The sequence below is a fragment of the Panthera uncia genome, chromosome F2 (assembly GCF_023721935.1).
Source record: "Panthera uncia isolate 11264 chromosome F2, Puncia_PCG_1.0, whole genome shotgun sequence".
Classification (NCBI taxonomy): Eukaryota; Metazoa; Chordata; class Mammalia; order Carnivora; family Felidae; genus Panthera; species Panthera uncia.
Genome location: NC_064812.1, coordinates 25,046,353 through 25,070,888, shown reverse-complemented (window position 1 = coordinate 25,070,888; position 24,536 = coordinate 25,046,353). Strand labels below are relative to the sequence as shown.

General features: G+C 37.4%; 1 protein-coding gene across 3 annotated transcripts in view; it reads right to left on the bottom strand.

The window, feature by feature from the left end:
- The window catches only part of CSMD3 (CUB and Sushi multiple domains 3), a 1,252,643-nt gene extending 1,229,252 nt beyond the window's left edge, over window positions 1-23,391 (bottom strand). For all 3 annotated transcript variants that reach the window (XM_049632997.1, XM_049632998.1, XM_049632999.1), the window contains exon 1: window positions 22,643-23,391. In XM_049632997.1, the coding sequence (XP_049488954.1) occupies window positions 22,643-22,820 (178 nt within the window). In that variant the 5' untranslated portion in view covers window positions 22,821-23,391. The remainder of the gene's footprint in view (window positions 1-22,642) is intronic.
- Between the last annotated feature and the right edge of the window lie 1,145 nt (window positions 23,392-24,536).

The window sequence follows — 24,536 nt, the reverse complement described above, 5'->3', positions numbered from 1 at the left end:
TGAATATTGCAAATTATTATTATCTGTAGCCTAAGAAAGTTTGGGTATTTAAAATACATAGCACAGTCAACAAATAATTGAAGATATTAGTCACTTGAAATAAGACTTAAATGTTCAACAAAATTTTTAAAAATAATGTCTACAGGATGTGTGCTCTTCATTTTTGCCAGGAATAGAATGACTCTGATACTTGCACACACACACGCACACACACATGCACACACACAGAAAACCAATTTTAGATGCATAGGTGGTAAAATACATTATTATTTTAGCTTTAACAAATTTGTTAGAAAATCATGAAGGAAAGGCTTAAACCAATAATTTACAAAAAAGTGAAAGATCTTCAACTAAGTAAACGATTGCATGTTAAGCATAAGAATTTCTAATATCAAATTTCAATTGATACAAAATCAAAGAATTAGAAAGTATTCTTAATCTTTAGATGGGTCACACAACATGAGATCATTGTTCAAATTAATACTCCGGCATGTTTTGCTCAAAGGGCTTCCAAATTTTATGAAGAATTGTTAATTCACAGCCTAAGTAATCGAAATCATGACATAGATATTTTAAGAAAATGTATATGTCAAATATTTCAGATAGATATGATTTAATTAATTTCTATTATGACAGATGGATTGCTTCAGATAAGGTAGGTCAAATATCAGGATTTATTAGAATTTAAGAGCAAGAGATAGTGCATCATTCCAAAGTGTCATGGTTACAGTTGTTAAAAATAATTCATATATATATATGAACAAGCCATGAATCATCCCTAGTTTGTGAAACTGTTGAAAGAAAGAGAAGACAATGAATTAAAGCATCTGTGTTTTTGCCAATGCTTGTTCGTTGAGTTGTGAATGAATTTTACAAATATTTACCATCCTGTTGCTTCCAATTCAGGATTCCCTTGAAACAAAAGGATTCTTGCCAAATCTTCAATAATCAAAGGCCAAAATCAGCAGTGTGATTTATGTTTCCTCACTGATATCCTAGTGAATATTCATGAGCTAAATTTTAGGCTTTAAGAAAAGAAAACACTACCTTGCTAGACAAATATTTATGTTGAAAATAAACACTTTATAATATGCAATAATGATTTCACATATTTCAACATGAGTCAACAATATCATATTTCTGTCAGGAGTGATCAGTAAATTGTTTGAAAACACTATAAGAAAAATTTGAACAATATTGTTGCTATAGATAAAATTGGAATTGCTTAAATATACATAATATACCCTCTCAATTTGAGGTTAATAAAACTGAGATGATACAGAGTTAGTGAGTTTACTTATTTTTGACAAAATTAGTTGTGAAATTGGTATGTTTTTTCTTTTGTGTCACATCAAGTCTTTCAAAATTGATGGACAAGTTTTGTCAAAGTGAATGAGAATATTTAAAAAAAATTGTTTTTTTTTTTCACAATGTATTCGGTTCTTGGAATTTTTAAAAGTTATCTGAAGCAACTTGCTCACATGGATCCATCATTTCAATTGCAAATTTTATTATATCTAAATATACATCAAGTATTTGTTTTAAAAGTTTAGTATCTAGATTTTTATATGCTGAAAATATAAAACACACCCTGGATTATGAATACTTTGTAGGGATAAATAGAAAGTAAAATAAATATTTCATTAATTATTTTATATTGACTAAAATGATAAAAATTTTGAAATATTGAGTTAAATAAATATATTATTACAATAAAATGAATTATGATAATTCACCCTATTTATTCTTACTATTTTAAATGAATAGTAGGAAGTTTAGGATTCCACAGATAGCTCTCATTATACTTCTACTGGATAACAGAAGGAGAAGGAGGTTGAGAATCTCCATTTTCTGGATTGGACAAATTGGAGCATAATGAAATTATTTAACATAGGAAAAAAGAGCAGTTCCTGGATCTAGGCAGGTGGAAATCATATTACCTTTTGTATTTAATGAGTTTCAAATGTCTTAAGGACAGTCTGTTGAACAGAGAAATATTTGAAGCTCAAAAAAAAAATCTGAAATTAAAATAAAAGTTTGGTCCTTCCCAGTGAATAGGGATTGTGTGACGAGAAAAGAGAATAGCACCAGACTGGAACTCAGAATATTCCACAATATTTAAAGACAAGACCTATAAAAAAAGGCCAAGATGAATACTTTAAAAGAGGAAGCATCAGTATAGGAAGAAAACAAAAGCAGGTTTCTTTATGGCAGGTAAAACCTTCCAAGCCTATGCACAATATATAATTTTTATTTAGAATTAAGTTTTCAAATTCTATGCAAATAAATTAATGGGTTTTCCAGAACATTCCATCAATGGTAATCACTTTGTTGATGTTGATACCATTTCCGTAACAATTCTTTTACCTCAACAGGGCAAGCAGATTAGAAATCTAACATATCTCTATTTTAAAAGAATGTATTATATTGAAAAACAGAATTATACAAAATGATTCAAAATTCATTAAACAGTATTATTTTCAGTTTGGCTTAGGGTTGTCATATGCAGCAGCTACCTTTTATGAATGAAGTTTTTTTTCCACTATTTAAAAATATATTTTAATATATAACATTGAATATGTAGTGGGAGAATTACTGAAAATGATTGTATACTTCTCTGTAAACTGTAAAATAACAATCAAAATCAGTTTCAATACTAAAGCAAAGGATAATGACCTATTAATGTTTATATTAAATGCTGTTTGTTGTAGACTTTTTATGTTCTCCAGTGTTTACATGTATCCTAAAACAGCAGCTATAAGTTTCTATCAAATTTCACAAGATACAAAAAATGAATACATAATCATATAGAATATATTCAAATACTTGATTTTTACTATGTCTTACATGATTTTTGTATACTGGGTGTGATACATAAATTAAATCACCACAATATTCCACTTTTCAGGTTTTAAATAAATCTTGCCATAGTTAATTTTTACTGAATAAAGCAAAGTGATGATCAAATTTAAAGGTGGAAAAAAATCCAATGGAAACCCTACTACATGAAATGTTCCCTTCTGTATTTTATTGTTGTTCGTGGTTGTGCTATAATAGTGTACAGAATTTTGCCACCTACATGACATATTTTTTTACAGCTATTTTATCCTGCTTGCCAATAACATTACAACGTAACAGCAGTTTTCACTAGGTAGTCCTATACAATCTAATAAATTTTTAAAGTCGAAACTTGGCATTGGAAATTATTACATCTCTAAAACAAAAATGTCAGAATCATTCATGCTGTGGAAAACTATTATAATTCCATTTCTATAAACTATGTCAGCCTTGCAAATAATCACTCACCTGTTACATGCCCAAGCACTGAAAACTCATCTCAGAATCCTTACGCCCCCTGTGCTTTTGAAGCAGTAGGAATAGAATAAAGTTCCTGGAATACACCACTCTCATCACTTTCTGCTTCCTTCTTAGTTAACCAAGAAGTAAGTTAAAATAGAACAAGTTAAATGTAAAACCCCCAAATGAGTATCTAAACATTTTTCAACTATGTGATTGGCATATTATAAACCATTTACCTGATAGAAGCCCTGTTACTTTTTAAAGATGTTTTTTATAGCAAAATGAATCAGTTTAAAGAAAAATCTGACTTAACATGCTGTCTGAATTCATTTCCTCTTTATTCTCAAATTAAGAGAAAAGCCAATAATCATAAATTGGCATAAAGTATCAAATAGGCAAAATTTATAGTCAGAAAGACAGGTATATTTTTTAATGATTAACTCTATAGAAATATAGCCTTCACATGTTAATATAAAAACATATTATGGAATGACAAATAGCTTTAATCATTATAATATAATTGGCTCCTGAAGATAAAAAGAAAATAAAAATAATTATCTCTGAAGCAAATTCAGGCAGATACCATAGTAAAGTAATAGACAATGGTGCCTCTCAAAGCAAAGCCTGTCACACCACTTTTATTCCTCCAAAAATATCTCATGCTCAATACAAAGAAGATTCAAACATGAAATATAAAAAATATATTTAAATGTTTCAGATCGAGGAAAATAATTTATGAGGTAAAAATAGCACCAACCAAAGAAAGGAACAATTTGGTGAGTTAAACAGTAACATAGAGGTGCAAAGTTTTCAAAATGCATGGGATTTTAAATATGTGCTCTTACTTTTACAATGTAACTATAAGAGATATGTAGACACAAGAGAAACTAAAAGCAATGAGGAAATCATAGTTGGAAGAAATGGTCTGTTTTATGATCTGAAATACGACGTCAATAGAGGTAGTAAGACGTTGCACAGAGGCTGTTTCAGAAGCAAAGTTCAAAGATGCCTTGAATCCCCAATGTTTCATACCTCAAAAAAAATAGATCATAAATTGGGGTGCCTGGGTGGCTCAGTTGGTTAAGTGTCTGACTTCAGCTCAGGTCATGATCTCACTGTTTGTGAGTTTGAGCCCCGCGTTGGGCTCTGTGCTGACAGCTCAGAGCCTGGAGCCTGCTTTAGATTCTGTGTCTCCCTCTCTATCTGCCCCTCCCTCACTCATGCTCTCTCTGTCTGTCAAAAATAAACATTAAAAAATGTTAAAAAAAAAATAGGTCGTAAAGATAGGAGTTTAGGAATGAATTAAGGTAACACATCTTGAAGAAGTGTAAATATCAAGAGAAATCGTTATAACACAATTGGTAGCCTATTTTTTTCTTTTATAAAAGTAAGAAACCTGAAACAATGTGCCTATACATTTTGATATAAGTAATGCTTCAAGAGAAATTTCAAATTTTAAAACAAATTAAAAAGACAAGCAAAAGAAAATCGAAACTCTAACAAAGGTCAAGTTAAATGGCACAAAATCAAATGGCAAATTAGACATCTTACTGGAAAATGAAAGCCTAACATATTATAGCAAAAGATTATATGAGGCAGAGAAAATGCATAAATAAAATGAAGTAATAAGAAAAAAAAATATAAAATATTTTAAATGTTAGAAAATAGTAAGTCAGTTAATATTTTGTTGTATTTCAGTATTATTTAAAGCAACCAACATTTATTATGCCTCTACCTTTAGAGCACTGTGCAAGATTCCATGGGGATGTAACATTGCCAGGTACACAGCCATTGACCTCTCATATTTCTCTGTTACATGAGGGAGATAGAATATGCATAAATTGATTACATGGCAGGTTGTGGGAGGAACTATAATTCTGATGTATATTTAAGGTTATAATTTTATATATTTAAATTATAAGGTCATAATTTTTATATTTAACCTTATAATTTAAAGTTGATGTGAGGAAAGAAGAGTTTATTTCAACTAAACAGCATCCAGAGAAATGTATCTGAAGAGAGGTAACATTTAAATAAGTTGAAGAGGGGGGCGCCTGGGTGGCTCAGTCGGTTAAGCGTCCGACTTCAGCTCAGGTCACCATCTCACGGTCCGTGGGTTCGAGCCCCGCGTCGGGCTCTGTGCTGACGGTTCAGAGCCTGGAGCCTGTTTCAGATTCTGTGTCTCCCTCTCTCTCTGCCCCTCCCCCGTTCATGCTCTGTCTCTCTCTGTCTCAAAAATAAATAAATGTTAAAAAAAAATTAAAAAAACATAAATAAGTTGAAGAGGTAGGGGGATATATTTTAAACTGGGGAGCAGGTTTGTTTTCTTTAAAACAAAAGAATTAAAAATCCACTCCAGAAACAGCATATATTAGAATAAGAAAACAAAATACACATGCCTACCAAAAAACAAACAAAAAAAACCTCCTAAATGCCAAACTATGGTCACCTATGTGGATAAAGAATATTAAGTTCTGTTAGAATGTTAAGTGTAAATTGATTGAATTGTTTTATTCTGAATCACTGGCCTCTCCACATGCTCCTCATACTTTTGAACCACTGAAACGTCTCTAAGATCATATAGGAATCAATTTCCTCTACATACTAGGCCAACCTCAACAGCTTATTATCAGATTTAGATTTGGTTCAAGAACAGTATCAAGAATTCAAGCAGAAGTGAAGTGTATCAGTGGTCAAAGAAGAATGGCAATAATTTGTGTTACAATTTCATTGTTTAGTATAGTTGGAGCTTTCCAATAGGGGGTATGCTTTCTTGAAAAATTTGACCAGGAACAACCATTTTGAGAATTGTAGAGAAATACATTAGCACCAGAGCTCTTGCATCTGCTAGATACTTGGAGCCATCTTAACAAATATTGGATTGGTCAGGGAGGCAAAATAGAATTTCTCTTTTTAAAAAGTAGACTAAACTGGGGTACATGGATGGCTCAGTTGGTTAAGCGTCTGACTTCAGCTCAGGTTATGATCTCACAGTTTGTGAGTTCAATCCCTGCATTGGGCTCTGTGCTGACACCTCAGAGCCTGGAGCCTGTTTTTGTTTCTGTGTCTCCCTCTCTCTCTGTCCCTCCCCTGCTTGTGTGCTCGCTCTCTCTCTCTCTCTCTCAAAAATAAACATTGAAAAAATTAAAATAAATAAAAAGTAGACAATGATGAAAATCCGTTCTACATGCACACACACACACACAGAATCCAAGCTTGTCATCCATTTACTTTCAAATAAATACTACAATAGTCATTGTTGTTGCAATAGCCATTATATGTAACAATGTATACTTCATAGAGTGTTTACTCATACTGATCAATTTGGTGTCAAGATTATATGAAGTTTACAGAGAATGTAAGAGATAAAGAAATTGAGCCTAAAGGAAACATAGCACCAAAAGTCACCTGACCAGTAAGCATGTAGCTGGGATTAGAATCCACCTTCTATTCTATCAAATTAGAGACTGAGAATTATAATAAGTGTTTCCAAACTTCATTTACTGCCCAATATATTGAGCATTACTTGAAAATATGTTCTGAAAGTACCTCATAATGAACAGTTCTTTCTGATAGCAAGGGTAATTTATCAGGGCTCAGTACATTTCTTGGATTCTTACCGTAATGATAATGGAGAGAGTGATACTGATATTTTGAGGTTAGGAACTTTAATGCACATTGTTCAAGTAAAAGAAACAATTATATATTCAAAAGTAAAAGTAGCAAAGGTGACTCATACTTTTACATACTGAATAGCTATACTTTTTTTTTTAATAAATTATGTTATTTCCTAGGTATCTGTAGCCACCATTAACAGAGTGAGAAACGTGAAGTATATAACAGCTGAAAGATTTGGGCAATATAGATTGATTTTTCTGAGTACAGATTGGACCTAAACTAAATTAATGAATTCAATTAACTATAATCCAATTCAAGTCCCCAAATGTTTATTGAGTGCTACTCTGTTTATAAGGAACTAAGTTAGATATGGAGATTCTGTGGTAGGTAATTTAAGATTTTTTGAAGTATTCTTTTTAATACAATGTGTCATGATTTAAAGAAACATGATTTATTTCTTTTACATTTTAATAAATAAATTCACAAAGTTTTCCATGAGGTCTGAATTACTGAATATAAAGAATAAAAGTAAATGTGAAATGAGACCTTAAACACACATTACAGTTAAGGTTCCCTTCTATTTTAATTTGTAAAAAGAAAAGCAAAAACAAAACAAAACAAAAAACCCAATTATCGAGGAACATTAAATACAATACCTAACTATGGTATCATAACACCTAAGTTTTTTCCACAATACATATTTTTTCCATTCTAACAACAAACTGTAACTTAATAAAGGATTCAACAAAGCATGTCCAAATGCTAACATGAGCACTGTCCCTCCGGCAACATAACCAGCCTGACCTTTCTAAATTGTTACCCCTGACTTCTCCTGTTTCTGTTGCCTTCCCTTCATCTTGAAGCATGTAAAATAAATTGTTCTATGTTCAGAAGTAGTCACTCCAGAAAAGAAATAACCTTATCCATGTGAAAGAATTCAGAATTCATCTCAATCTCAGAATTTTTTCTTATCCTCAAAGTTGATGAAATCCTGTTTGGTGTGATGAAAAGAGCAGGCAAGGTTTGGAGTTGAGCGGTCAGGGTTTGGACCCGATTTTTCTCCACAAGTGAGCTAGTTTCCTCTTCCTAAATTGTTTCCTCAAATTTAAAAAGGAGCTAAGTCTATCAAACACTCCAAATAGAGATGCTTTAATGAGAGGCACTCACAGTCTACAGTAGTGGACCAGGAACTTCAGTTTCTTTTCCTGCCATGAAGATGAGAAAGGAAGTGAAGAATCAGATAAAATAGAAACACCTAGGAACACCTGGGTGGCTCTGTCGGTTAAGCATCCAACTCTTGATCTCGGCTCAGGTCATGATCTCGCGGTTCATGAGTTTGAGCCCCACGTTGGGCTCTGTGCTGACAGCTCAGAGCTTGAAGCCTGCTTGGGACTCTCACTATTCCTCTCTCTCTGCCCCTCCCCACCACTCTCTCTCAAAATAAATAAACTTAAAAAAAAAAGACTACAAACTTTACTTAAAAAAATAGAAACACCTAATGACTTACCTTACAGAGGGAAGTGTTTTCACATGTAAAATGGACTATTATAAAAATTGAAACGAAGTACAGAAGAATTCATAAATTGTGAATATTTTTGCTTAAAGATATAATTACTAAAAATGCACATACTTCTTATTTTACCCTGCGTTTATCCACACTATTAACACAATTTTGTTCATTGTGTTTAATTTGGGGTTTAGAGAATACTTGAAGTGTGTGCAATGGTTGTATCTTTGAACCAAACACCCTTCTCAGTACTAGCTGAATTAGCAGATACTTGTTTCAAACTCTGATCTCAACTAACTGTAGCCATTTTCATAGTTATCATGAAGGCTTGGTATATATCTTATAGGTGGCTTCTCAGATTTTCTTGTGTACTGACAATAAACAAGCCAGCATGAAAACCTCCCCCTTGCATCTTGAACAAACAGTCCATGTTATGACACAGTTGTTATATGTAAATTATCATTAATACTTTGAAAGAAAAAGAGTTGGAACTTAAGAAGGAAAAACAAAATGAATAGAAAGGCAGTGCAGGGTCCTTTGTATAATAAAGCTTTGTGAAATCTAAAAGGACTGCTTTCTTCTTTGTTATATCAAAGAAAGGAAGGAGCTTAGATGTGGGTTTTGAGGTGTTGGTGGAACCGGATCAGCATATCCTGCAAATTAACTCCCATGCATTAGTATGGGATCTTAATAAATGAAGCTAATGCTATGTATTGTGGAGAGTGTTAGAAATTCAATGGGGTTCACATTATTCCCTCTTTTAGTTGTACCAAGTTAAATAAAACAATTCACGTTACCCAAAGCCGTTTTATCTCAAGCTTCTAGATTTACTTTTTTCGCTGAAGTAATCTAAGCAAGCACAGTAGATAGCAATTTGCATACTTAATGGAAATGCTTGGTTTTGATCTTTCATTAATAGTCAACATTTTGAAGCATAGAAATAGAAAAAACCCTTTATATGTGTTGTATTAATAAACATGAAATCTGGTTTCATACACATTAAATCTTCATTAGATCACAAAAAAAGTGAGGTTTCTGGAATGTGAAAATGGAGAGGGAGATCACAATCACGAATCATGAAGCACAATGTTTGTGCAAACGTTAAAATAATATGACTCATCAAAGTTTGAATTCGGGGGGGTGGTGAGGAAAATGTAAAATACAAGATCAAATTTAGAGAATGTTCTAACCTTGTAAAGACAGATCATTCTACTTAACTCCTATGTAGCAAAATTGGTATTTTCCAATGCCAGTATTTCTTACTAAACTATCAATACATCCTTCTATTGCTATTTAAATCACAAATGAAAAACAAAGCAATGCAAAAAACAATCTACTTACATAGGTCTCCAATAAAGACAAAAAATAAGAAATAGAAAACTATGATAGAATCTGTTATATTTATATGTAATTATTTGTTTTTCCCTTTGCATGTGTTGACCTTGGCTCAAGGCTTATTTTTGTGCATCACTAAATGAGGGGGCAGAGATTTGAATTTAGATTTGAAAAGCATCGAGGCACCTGGGTGGCTCAGTCCTCAGTCCTTTAAGTGTCCGACTTCAGCTTAGGTCATGATCTCATGGTTCTTGAGTTCAAGCCCCACATTGGCCTCTGTGCTGACAGTTCAGAGCCTGGAGCCTGGAGCCTGCTTTAGATTCTGTGTCTCCTTCTCTCTCTGCCCCTCCCCCACTCGTTCGCTCTCTCTCCCTCTCTCTCTGTCTCAAAAATAAATAAAACAGAATTTTTTTTTTTAATTTGAAAGATTTAACAAGCCAGTGAGGAGTTCTGAGGCAGGAACTAACAGGGAAAAAATGGGTAAGAACAATTTGCTGATCACAAAATCTCTCTACAAATACTGTTATAGAAAAAAACGTGAGATCTTCATTGATACTGGATAAACTAGTTAATATCAGTTGGCTGAACAGATAGGAGTCAATAAACATTTTAAATTGAAATTTACAAGGCAAAATTACATTAGATTAGATCACAGAATGGGAAGTTTCCATTGGGAAGTTTCAATGTGTGTAGGATGTTAATACTCACCTGTGATAGGATAAAGATTTAATATGTAGGATAAATAAATAAAGGTGGTATGAACTATATTGATATTTTATGATAAGAGAATCCCATTGAAGAGCTAAACAATCTTACAATAACTAGATTGTTTTGCTATTATGTTCACAGGAAACCTACTTCAACATAAAGTGTGTCTTGTTTTAGGGTAGTGACTGGATCTTCATCTCTGTATCCTAAACATATTGACACATATTGGCCCTCAATAAATGATCGATCAGTGAAGGAATGTATTACTGAGTCCCGGAACTGATAAATGCACTACTGATTATTTCTGTGAATATGAAATCTACTGACCTCAGTCTCTTTCACAACTCCTAAATTAAACTGTGTCAAGGCTAGAGTATTTAATTCAAAATAATACTGTTCTAACAAAAGGCTTACTAAACCAAATTGAACTTTAGACCAAAGAAAACGATGCAAACATTTCGGGTAATATTTACGTGAAACAGCACAAGATATAACCTAATATGTCTAACATCTTCCAATGGCTTTCGAGGCCTCTGAGAATTTTGCTTTTGAAGGAATTACATAATTATAATATAGTTTTTCTAAAATAGGGAGATTTCAATAATCTATGCAAGAACAGGTAAAATAAGTAGTAATCTTCAACATATTGAAAAATGGTTAATTTCTAAGGACTTGCATATTGGCAATATTTAAAAATTAAGTTCAAAATGTCACTTCTGATTTTCATCTATTAATATATTAATGAACACTGCCAAACTAACATAGGTATTAAAGATTTCCTGGAACGTTGCTAGAAAATTGATTTTAAGAGTTTCTCCTTGACCTCCTCTGGAAAGATTTAACAGATAAAAGAGCAATCAAGTATTAGTTGGATTTATAGATGAAAATTTTTCTTTGAAGGCCATGAAGAAACCATTGGACATGAACTCAATACAGGCAACCATAGGCCTGTCAACATTTCTGTTGCAAACTTTATTTAAGAGGGTTTATCATCTCCATCATCTTAGAAACTATGAAGCTGTAAGTTGGCACACAAATTAGCAGCATGGATGCAAATTTGTTTACACAAAACATTTGAATCAGTTCAGCTGTTTTGATTTAGACATCAGCCAAAAAACCTTAACTCGGAGTTTCTCCATATATGTGAACGCTGAGTAAATATTTTGTCTAGACTATATAGTTCAGTCAGTTGGAGCACGGAGCCAATAAATCCAAGGTAGCACGTTTCATCTCCAAGAGATTTAATTGTATTTATTCTGCCTCGTCTCCTAACTTTGATCCGTTATCTTGCAAATGCAGCTTTTAGCAACACAGAGTTCAATATTAGAACATGCAGTTAGATCAGCATAAATACATTACAAACATTTGGGGGAAAATTCAAATTACACCTCCAATAACAGATTCGAAAGAGTCATTCCTATATATGGAAATCCACTTTGTATATTAAAACTAAAGTCATTTCTAAAACTTACAAATTACCTGAAGTCTTTTAACAGTATCTTACTATGTTTTAGTAGAATAACAACAGCCTAGATTCATATTCACTTCTCTATATTAACACACTCATGATAAAATACAACTTAAAAGTATATGTTTAAATTATTGACTGGTTGGTAGATCTCAGGTGCCCATTATGGTATTGCAAGAGGAAATGAAATTAACGTTTTTTTTCTACAGGTTTCTTTGAAATCAGACAGTACTTATAGTGTAAATAAGCAAACAAAAAGTAAAAGATATGTCCCTCTAGAAAGCTAATATTTGAGAAATTAGAATAATATAAAACAATAAAACAGAGCTGATAATTTTATTAAGTAACTGTGAAAGAGAAACAAGTGGCTAATGGGAATGTGAACAAGCCCAAGAAAAGGAATTTTAATTATCAGTTTCCCCTTCCCATCACCAGGATCAAGAAAAAAAATATGTCAGTTTGTAACTTAAAATTTCAAAAAGCTGAAGTGAATTATTATAATATAATCAATTTTAAAATGGAGAAATTGGTTGATAGTCAATTTCCAACATTAAATAAAATTTGGGAATGCATAATTTTAGGCAAGAGAGTAGGAGACGCATTTTAGGTGTACTTTTATCCCTGACTTTTGCCAACTTTGGAGAAATCTACATCTAGCTGTTGTAAGATACAAAATTATTTTAAATAAGGATGTTCCATTAAAAGGTATCCAATGTAATAAGCTTACTCTATGAATAATCCATATGAAGGTATTTTTAAGATACCTGAGCTTTAAAAGTAAAAACATGGTTTAAAATGAGGTCTCTAAAAGTATATCCACAAAGAAAATTTTAATAATGCAAGTAAGAAAAAGGCTAGTTTATATTGGAAGAGTCAAAGTTCACAAAGGACAAAAGTATTTTTGTTACATATAAAAATAAATTTTATCACCTTCACAAAAAAAGGTAACATTAATTTTGAGTACTTGAGTATAGTTTACTACATACATAGGTGTATTTTTTTCTTTTGTAGATGATGGTGTATATTTCAGTGCCCCTATTTAATTTCTACGTTAATCTTTAAATGGAATGCTGTTTCTCACCAATATTATTTCATTTAGGTCTCTGTGTCTCTCTACATGATTACTTCAGGAAGTACTGCTTAGATCTGGTCATGATTTCGGTTAGAGAGTGGTCTTTCCTCTCAGGGATATTTATTCCCATAAACCAATTAGGATTATGTGAAGAGAAACATGTACTGGACAGGGAATTTATTTATTTATTTATTCATTCATTCATTCATTCATTCATTTAGAGAAAGAGAGAGAGAGACCACATGAGCATGTGCAATTAGGGAGGGGCAGAGAGAGAGAGAGAGAGAGAGAGAGAGAGAGAGAGAGAGAATCCCAAGCAGGCTCCACGCAGTCAGCATAGAGCCTGAAGCCTGGCTCAATTTCACCATCTGGAGATCATGACCTGAGCTGATATCATGAGGTGGGTGCTTAACCGCCTGAACCACCAGGAGCCCCTGATAGGGAATTTAAAGACTGTTTTATACACTCTAAATCTTGGCAAGTCACTTCATTGCTCTGACCTGTCTCTTCTTTATGTAGCCATGCTTGTACATTTAGTTAGGATGTAATGATGGAATGAAGTAGACTATGTGGATAGAGCTTAGATATGATTTTTTAAAGTGTATTCCTTTGCCCTGACAAATAAATCTGATGTACATTCCCTGACTATTAGACACTAGACTAGATACAAGAACTTTCACATCATTAAAATTCTATAGAACTGAATGGAAGATTAAGGTACCAAATGGAACAAATTTATTTGCCATGGTTTACAATACAATTTGTAAACAATTTTACATCCAAATATTATTTGTGAAGTTCATAAAATCATCTACATTCATAAATTTTATGTTTTACTCAAGAGTATTGGGTTAGGATCCAAGGATTATAAATTTTGGTTGTGTGTGTGTGTGTGTGTGTGTGTGTGTGTGTGTGTGTGTGTTTAATGCACCAAATAGTTTTATATCTATCTTATAGTGACATACTTGTGTATTATTGTGCATTTACTTCACTTACTATTGCTTATAAAACTAAAAGTATCTTTCACATCTGTCATACAGGATCATTAAAAGAATAATTTTAGGCAACTTAAGGAAAAAATGTTGAAGATTTTAATACAGAATTTATGTATTATGTAACTGTGAGATTATATAGGTTTACATACCTAGTATGTATGTATATACTGAATATTAATTTTAGCCTTTCTTTTAAATTAAATTCTCAAGGTCTCAGGTTTTTCCTAAGAATGAAGTTTAATTAGTAAGCTAGTCACATATAGTTTCAACTTTTAATACGTTGATGAGTTTCTGAATGCCTTCTCATTTCAGATTTCACTCAACAACTAGCTAACCTTATGCTCATGGAAAGTCATTGTACATCTCTGGCTTCAGGAAATGTGGATAATTTGTAGATGGAGATAATAATCTGTACATAGGAGATAACAGCCATCTAGCAAGATGCTTTTTAGAATTCAAAGCAGGAAAATGAGGTAGAGAACCACTGTTTAAAATGTAAACAATATACTTTAACAGAGATTTCTACATTAAAAAAAAAAAGATAAAACAAAGAATGCTATCTTGGTAATATTTCCCCAAACATAACAGTGTCTTATGTCCTGTCTCTATAGGAAGCACCTCTCAGCATTATGGAGTCAATCTGATGGACTTAGTTTAGTGGAAAAGTATAGCATAGTCCTAGATTTTTGAGATTTATTAAATCCATTTCTGCAGAATTTTTCCATTTATAAATTTCCTTTCAAAGTGGTATCCAACCGTATTTTAAAACATGTCATAGTTAAAAAACTTTATCATTAAAACTAATCATAAATACTCCTTTAAAATCTGCTAACGTAACACAAAGGAAGTTATAACTTTGAACATTCAAAACTTGGTTTTTAAGAGAATCACTCATTACTTTTTATATATTTCAGTCACTTTCTGAACATTTAAACACCTCAAATTTAGTAGTATTCATTATTTTGGAAAATTTACTCATATCTTAGAAAGAGTTTAAATATTTCATATGTCACTAAAATTGAAGATAATCTCTAACATTATCAATTGTTCTTATACTATTAATATTTCTCAAGTGTACTATTATTTATATGGTACTGTTTTGAACGACACCATTTTCTTAAATAGATCACCTGAGAGAAATCTGTGATGTAAGTGCAGAAGAGAGGGACTGCATAAATTTTATGTTAATATGGCTTAAACATAATTAAAACATGAGAATAAATTCAGAACAAATTTTCTAGATTGAAAAGCTTATAAATAAGAAGTTGCGTCTAGATTATAAGAAATAAATAAGAATTTAATTTTAAATACTATTGCTTAAAGTTCTTTATGAGACATAAAAAACACTCAATACACTGATTTTATTTTTATAGACTTGTAAGACTTGTATAGATTTTATTGAAGATATGACTAGTTATTTCTCTGAAGTAGATATTATATCAGCCTCAGAAAATATTTTCATTCAAAAATTGTTTTGTTTTTTCACCTGCAAAACAAGTGGTTAACAATTTTTAAAAATTACAACAAAACATATGTATTATATGTATATATATTATATAATCACTAATATTTTTATATGGTACTGATTGATACATGGTACATAAATATTAACCTTTGTGATCGTCTCCATTGATGTCATCTAAGCAAACTCTGTTAAAACTGAGAAGATATAGTAGAAAGAGAGTTGAACATGAACTTGAATGCCAGATGATCTTGTCTCAGTTCTAGAACTAATGAACTTTCTTACCTAGTAAAAATCACTTACCCTTTTTAGGCATGTGCATTTCCTGAATAAAATAAGAGCAGTTAACTAGTTATATTTAAGAACTTGCCCAGCCCTGTAAAATATCACAATTTGTGACAAGATGAATCATCAAGTTCAGTAGGTATTATTAATCAATTGATATTAAATTAAAGTTCCTATGTAGGGAATGGAATTAGCCCAGGAACAGGGGTAACTTTTTTAAGCTATGGGTCTGCCCCTGTTACATGGTGCTAAGTCCTGAAGTAACTGTATTAAGTATGATAAGCAGAAGTTTCAAAGTATTTCTCCAATGTATAATAGACTGGGAATATGGCCAAAGTGAAATAATAGCTAGTAAGAAGATGCCACATTTTTTTAATTTACTGCTATGTACAAGTTAGGGCTACAAGTTAGGGTTGAAGTATGAGGGAATTCACACTGGCTTTGCACATGAATGTGCGTTTGAATAATACTAATGATAGCTACCAGTGTCAGATACCATATATGTTAAATATATAATCTCCCTTTCCGTATAGACCTGCTGATATGGTACAAACTCCTTTGTGTGTGTGTGTGTGTGTGTGTGTGTGTGTGTGTAGATAATAGAACTGAGTTTAGGAAAGTTGAGTTGCTAGTGCAAACATAACTGCTTGGCAAAATTATTATTTGACTTTAGGTCTCATAGCTCGAGAACTCTTGCTCTTTATTGTAGTGGGTCTCAAACCATAGAGCACATCAGAATTATCTGGATGACTTATTAAAAACACTAATGTCTGTGCCCACCTACCAGGGTATCTGTCTCAGGGCCTAGGGTGGGCACCTGAGAATTCATATTCCTAACAAGTTTTCAGAGGATGCTGATGTTATTTGTTCAGGAACACTTTGAAAATCACTGCAGTGCAAGTATTTAAAAACTGATAGAATAACATTGTGATATCTAATACCACGTGATTACCACTGATATAATTCAACTATAAGCTGTATGACTCTAATGTTGTAGACTTTTTTTAGAGGAGATTTCAGATAGGGTTGTTGTCAATAGGCCATGATTATATAGAAAATATTACTCCTTGGAAGCTTCAACCAGCACCAAGCAATAGCTTAGCGAAGGACTTGATGGCATGAAATACATTTGATGGCTACAAGATTGGAAGTTTGAGAGACCAAAGGATGACCATCAGCCGTGAGACCCCTGAATACTGGAAGGTATTCAACAAATTGATTTTTCTCAGTGACATTTGTAGAAGTGATATTCCTGATGAGAATGAGAGCCTTATAAGAGGCCCAGTTCTGAGAAAATCTTGTAGACATGAAAATTGATCTCTTTGGAAAATTACATGCATCACCCACCTGCTCACTCTAAGAGAAAAGATGAATTTGGTAACAGTCGTGTCTGTCCTAACATCCTTAATACACCCCATCCAGAATTCAAATCAGAACTGCCACTGTGTCCATAAACTACACTGTCCTATGAGTAAAGGTAAGAGAAGAAAGAGGTACAAAGGGAAGCTATGTTTAAATGGATCTATAGACAAAATGGCCTCAAGTTTTATTTGTATCTCACACATTTTCTTAATCCTACACATTTTTTCTAATTTCTTTTACAATCGTTTTACTTCTAATCTTTCAAACACTGGACTTTAAAGTACAAAATGGCATATTTTCTCAAACAGTCATGTTGCCTAAAGTAATCTAAAGTAACAGGTTCCTTAGTAGACACCTTTTTGGGTGCCTTCCAGTAATTTTTCAAGGTGGACAAAACACTGAAGCCATTTCTGGAGACCCTGATATTAAGTAGAAGGAAGTCATTTTTTGGTACACAAGAAACAAGTCAGAGACCACTAAAGTTCAGTTCAGTATCTTTCAGGTATTTGTATTTGAGATCTTAGGCAAATACCTTGCATTGGAAGGTTCCCACATGAGTACAAAGACATTAGTAATTGCTCTATCTCTTCTATATCCCACTTGTGATTGAGTTTTACTACATTTAGAATCATGTATAGATGCCATTTGCTGTTGCTTTACTATTTCATGTTTCCTTAGATACTAAACTGTGTGTTCAAGGAAAAGACATGTATACCCCAGATTCTATTCCACTGTCCCACAAATAGTAAGGCTAATTAATATCATGAAGAGTAAGAACAACTCCAGCAACTAAGTCTATGCTCCTAGAGTACTTTACTGAGTAATTCCATGCCTTTATTCCTTGAAGGATCTCAAAGGAGCTGGCATTAAGTTTGCAAGGGGCTGAAACCTGCTCCTGAATTATATCTGCTCACACACATTTCTTACACTGGCTTGATGCAGCCTTCCCCTCAGCCCCTCGCCAGTCCCCCAACACCAGAAGATTCCGGAAAACACGGTGCTGCAAAATGACCTTTCAGAACAATTTCTAGGAGGTAACTGTCCAGGAGAAGTTCAGCTCAGAATTCTGGGAGCTGCTCAACCCTTTTCTGGGCGGCAAATTGGGTTGGCTTAGCAAGTAGGTGGTGTAAAGCCTACCCAAAGGCGACGTGTTCATGGGGAAGGGAATTCGCCTGATGCCTGAGCCCATCTTTCTTCAGTCGTCCTGCTTCATTGTTATTCTGCAATGTGCTGCAACCCCCTTGAGCCTCCAGCTTTTAGCCCTGAGCTGGCCATTCCAGCCGCGCTGGGAGAGGACCACACGGTGACTTGGATGACCCCATGCTGTTTCATTTCTGCCTTTTCCCCTAGGTTCCAACTAAACCCTTGTGCCTCCTGAATCCTGAACAGGACTATCTCCTGTTTCCCTTTCCCCCCAGCCAGAGAGCTGGGGTGGGGATGAAGGGATCCTAAAAGGGCAGCAGGCCCTTTACTTGCTCTCGAGTGAGTTTTTCGAACTCCCTAGGCGCCTGTCACTGGAAAATTTGAGTGAGGGGAGCGATGCGGTCAGCTTGGGGAAAGGGAGTTTTCTCGGTGCCCCCACCGGAGAGCGCGACAGCGGTGTCCAGAGCACCACCATCTAGAGTTCGGGGAATATAAACGCACTGTTACCTGCCACGCATTTCCGCCTGGGACACCCACACCCACGCGCCCACACGCTCCCGAGGCTTCCCGAAGGCCCGTTGGTGTCAATCCAGGTGGATCTCCTCCTCCCAACAATACACACGCTCGCACCAAGGCCAAGTGAGGCGCTCAGTTTCAACCTCTGATGGTTCTTTGAAATTTCATGGAGTCTGCCCTTCTAGAAGAAATTAAGTATTCCCAAAGAACAAGACTGAAGGATACCCGGTCAAACTGCAGCAGCAGGACCCCTAACTCGAACACAAAATATTACCTCCCAGCACATGACTCAAACGTGCCAAACTAAAGGGAAGGGTTTTGATGGCTGCGATGGAGGGGTGGGGTGGTTGTTTGCTGTTATTATTCGGTGAGGTCTTTAACTCACTCCACCCCCTTTTGAAAAGCCCCCTCAAGACAGGACATTTTCTGCCTGGTCTCACTATTGCCTTGAGGGTGAGGAGTGAGGGTATCGAGGCTATCAGTCTCCGAAGAGACGCAAGGGTCTGAGACTTCCCTCGGGGCTCAGCCACCCTGGCTTCCGTGAAAGGTACTTCTGAGTTCGCTGAAGAGGGTGTGAAACCCGTTCTTCCAGAAGGAGCTCTGTGACGGGAGTAATATCTCCTTGGAATCCCAGAGCACGCAGAAACGTGGATCCTTCTCGAAGTCCGGGGCCTGCCAGAGGCCCTGGAAGTATGCCCTGACGCAGGGCGTGGAACGCAGCGCACTGGCTGGAGCCCACCTGTCGTCCGAGGTCAGTGCCTTCCGGTACCTTCGTACGGTTCCTGCACCTTTGCGTGGTACCTTTTGCTAGGGTTGCGTGATCCCCAGAGACGGAGCGTGGGAAAGTGGCCCCGAGTGTCTGCTTACGTGGGCGGGACGTTTCAGCACGACTAGGAGATTCACAGTTTCTATCTGAGTGAAACCTCAACAGACACGCTGCAGCTGCAGCTGCAGGCTGCATTTCGGAAACCTCTGCCTGACTGCGCGCGAGCGAGCATGTGCGCGTGTGTGTTACAGCCTAAAATAGGCATGCATCGGGTCTAAGCAGCTCCCCACCCCAATTTAGTGTCCTCTGTCGGCCACCTTTTGAGATCCTGACAGTGGAGATAAAATGGCCAGATAAGGCTGGCTGTCATTTCAACCCCATAGGAGCGGTTCAGGCCTACCACTGAAGGCCACTTTGTCTTCTGCTCTGAGGCGTTTCCTCCCACTGAGCCTCTTTGTCGCTGTTTGCAGGCAGAGGTGAGATACGAAGTGATGAAAAGTATGGGCAGAAGGTGGAATTCTTGTGGCATGAGCTTTTCGCGTGGAAAACCGCGCACCTCGGACTTCCTGAACACTCCTGCTATCCTGGAATAGGACCTGCAAAGCCCTTAAAACGCCTCCCCGTTCTGAGCTTTCCCGTGGGCTTGAGCGTCCAGAAGAAACAGCGTGGAAAACAAACTGGGGCATAGACGTTGGGGGGAACACCATTTAAGCGATTTCAGGAATCACGGTTTTAGGAAAGCCTTGAGGAAAGCCTTTCACTGAAGTGAAATTAGAATAAAATAAGAAGAGGGGAAAGGGGAGGATAAGCAACTGTTAAGATAGGCACCGCCGCCGCTAGGGAACAGGTCTAAAGCATACAGCCCATGTAAGTTTGTTTCTCAGAATTTGAGGACAGCGTTCCGAGTTGTAAAATACAGGGGAAATCTTCCGAGTGGCAGGTAAGTGACAAAGAAGAATCTTATTGCCATTAAATGTTATCTAAGTTCCAAAAAAAAAGAAAAAAAAATTGGTTTTGAATGGGACCAAAGCAGAGTGTGACACACTCCTTCTTAAATGCCCCTCAAACTGGAATATACTCAGTGGAGACCAGTGATCTCAGTCCAAAGTCCAGGAGCTGTGAGGAGAGGAGAGGGGTCCTGTTTCCAGTGCCATTTAAACCAAATTAACGCGCCCTTCCTTTCAGTGGCGCGTCTTATTCGGAAAATACGGTAGGTGCGGGCAGCCGGGCGGTAATTGCAGGCTGCGCGGTTCGGTGTTTGTCAGGCTGGCGTGCTCGCCCTGCTTCGGAGACTCCCTCCCCCCATCTGCCCCTCGAATGTGTTTTCGCTCAACAGGTATCACATGAAAACTCGCACTTAACCCCTGGTCATCCTCTAGCAAGAGCCACCCCAACATTTTTTCGTGCCTGGACCTGCTGCTGCCTCCCTGCGCTTCCCCCACGCGGAGCGCGCGTCTAGCAGTCAGCCCCAGGGCCATCCATGAACCACCGACTCCCTGTGGCAGACGAACTAAGCATAAACGTGAGGCTCCTCGCACGTCGAGCCGGCGACGGAAACGAACCCATTGTAAAAGCAACCCGAGACACGTTTTGTGCACTAGGCAGTGTAGTTACGCCGCTGAGGACAAGCGTTTTGCCTTAGAGCTACGCTGGAGGCTCCAGGAAAGGGGGGGAGAAATCAAGCTTTAAGGAGCAGGTTGGGATTACAAGACAGTTGCTGCCACAGACACCGGAGGCGACTTCCTGGCATTTAGGGATGTAAATTAAAATTCGAGACATGCCACCCGCGGTTGCTCCTAATAGAAGGAGAGGTAACCCCTCCAGCTCCCTCCACCCAAAACATGAATTATCATTTCCACTGAATGCAAATGGACTGCCTTCTGTGGGGGGACAGCCAGCTGCAAGCTGGACAATAAACTGTTTCATAGAGACGCGGCCCGATTGCGGTTCAGAGAGGCACTCCTTTACAAAGGAAGAAGCGTCCAGTTTGTGTTGACAGCAGTGGTGCGCCTGGGCCAAAACACCCCCCACCCCCCACCCTCCACCCCCACCCACCCCCGACACACAAGACACCCGAGATTTGGAACTAGCTTCACTGAAAGCGACATCCATCGCATCTATTCGGGCTGCCATGAGTATGGGGAGGTGATTTTTCAAAAACGATGGCATGAGTCATAAACATCTCCTGACTATTCTTTGCAGCAATTAATGGGCGGCCGGGTGCAGGAGAAGTTGTGGAACAGAACTGGGGATCTATTTTCTCCCCGAGGACAGCTTTGCTTCCAATGATTCCGACTGTCCCTTGCTTTCCTGCTTAGGAATACATTTTACATCCCACCCACCCCCTCCCCTTGTCTGTGCATGTGACACTCACTCTACCTGTCTGAACGCTGGGGATTTTCTTTTTGGTCGTCAGCTAATGACTTTCCTCCTACCTTCATTCATTCCCCAAAGGTGGATCCTTACACTTCGTGGCGTCTCAGACCCTTTTAAAGCCTCATTTTAAGCCAGTCCTCTACCACAGGACCCAGGGAAGCTCCCCTACCATTTATCAATGCACAAGAGCCCACGTAGTAATAATTCACATATGCACTCAGACATTTGTGTTAGTAGGGGGATGCTTGGAAGACCCCTGTGCCCTAATGCATTTAACAGCACATTCCTGGTATGTCAGTAACTTTGCGCCCTGAAAGGGTTAAAAAGCATTTGCACGAGTGTCTTTAATATAAATATTCTAGCCCAGGCATCAAACCCCACTGGTTTCAGTAGAAATCAAGGTAATCCTCACCACCAAGTAAAGTCTTGCAGAGGAATTCTGCCTGGATATCCACTAGTTAGAGGCTATACGAACCAACTCACGTATTCGTTTGAGCATACTGCAAGAATATTTATTGAGCACAAGCTCAATCACTGCATTGAACGCCAAATCTGGCAAGCAAAATGCATTTCCTATGGGGGGGGGGAGAGCTGTGAATCAACTCCTTCTTCAGTATTATTATCATTATTTTATCGGTGCAAATTGCAAAGTAAGCTACCAGCCTTTTTCCGGCGACAAGTCCGCTCACCAACATACAAAACAGGGGGGACCCCCGAAAGCAGACCTACCTTTCACACAAGACACCGTCAATAAAAAGACGAGATTCCAAAACGTAAATCCACTTTTAATCCCCATTTTCTTCATCAGGATGAAGTCCAGGCGGCCACATTTAGCGCATCTTCTGGTGCCAGGCTCCCGGGGTTTGGATTCCTTTGCTCGGCTTTCCCCTTTGCGGATCCCTTTCATATTATTCGCGAGCTCCTAATTCCTGCTCCTCAGCCCGGCGCAGTGGAGTTGTTGCTGTTGTTGGTGCGCGGTCACAGCTCGGAGTGAATGGTGTTTCTGGGATACCACAGCAACCTTGACGAGGACTCAACCATCTCTCCAACGGGGGCACAAAGTCTCTGCTACTCTGGATTCTGTCTTTTCCTGTGCTTTTTTTCCCCCTCCACCAAAATCTACCTCAATTCTAGCTCGTTATAGCAACCACCAGAAACCACTAGTGAGCTGCTTCTTCAAGCCCAGCTCCGCTCTCTGACAAACTCCCCACAATATTTGAAATTAAGGGGCTTGGTTTCTTTTTCCCCCCGAATGGATCAATTCCGCCTGTAAAAGCAGCCCGAGAAATATGATGTTAGTGAGCTCCCCATTGCAGCTTGTGAATACAGAAACATGTTTGAGGAATATTTTAATCGGAGGATCTGTGTTGCTTTTGGGGAAACCATGCTGATAACGAATCGGGCTCCATCGATGCCCACGTCCTTATAATGGGACATGTGTTACTACTGTAGTTGCAGTATATTTCAGGCAGGCGTCTCGCATTTATTATCCCATGATTTAATTGAAAAAGAAGATCACGGAGAAGAATTTATTTGCACACATGCATTTACATATGCAAATGCCTATGTGTGAGTCCGTAATCAGGTTTCTATGGTTCGGTAAACCGATTTCATCCGTGACTAGGGCGGGGGTGAGGTGGAGAGGGAGCCAGTCATTTCCCCAAATAGTTCGCCCTTTCATCCTCCCCAGCCGCTTTTGGGCTAATGTGTGCTGCAGTTAAACTACTTTATCTGTGGTAGTTATCTAGAACAGACTCATTTGTCTTAATTCTGAACCAGTCCCAAGTATGTAAATGGAAGGTTTCTTTCAAAACGCACAATGTATGTATCTATACATCTGGACGTGGCAGCTCCACACGCCATTCAAGGGTTAACACTGCACAAGGAAAGAGTTCTTGCGCCATCTACTGGCCATCGCTCAGGTACCGGCTCCCTTTTCCCATCTATAGGGGATCCTGTTTGCTTCCTCCCAGGGTGTAGGGGAGCTGTGTCCTGAGACCAGCGCGTTTTGCCTCCTGTGTGCCGATTTCTTAGTCTTTTTTGTCTGATCCTGGCCCAGATCTAACAATCCGCAAGTTCCTTAGACTAGGTGCCGGACTGGTAATCTGACTTTTCTGGAATCTGATCCCATCTCAGGAGGGGGTAGGGCTGCCGCACTGGTTCTGGAATAGATATTTGCAGCGGTTCCTGGCTCCATTTGCTTGCTGAAGGCTATGGGGATCAGCACCTATCTGCAGGGCATTGTCAAGAGGACTGACCAATTTGAGTTTGCATCCCTCCACATTGTCCACAAATGATGCCCCCGTCCCATACACTCCAAGATCACCCTTGATCAGCTTTTGTCCCTGGGCTCAACGTGAAATTGCCGGCTCAGGGGAGCAAGGTTGTTGCATCTGGAGGGAATTCTGCTCCGGGAAGTGGGCACACTGCGAGTGTCTATAGGGGTGCGTGTTGAGTGGGCTCAATCTGCAGGCGTAGGAAGGATTCTAAGCTCTCCGGGTACGTAGCATTTTGTGTGGGTCTACGATTCTCCCAGGAGTATGTGCGTGTGTGTGCAGTTGTGAAGGGTGTGTGTGTGTGTGTATGGAAGGTGAGGGAAGGTGTGATTTTTTTTTTTTAATAC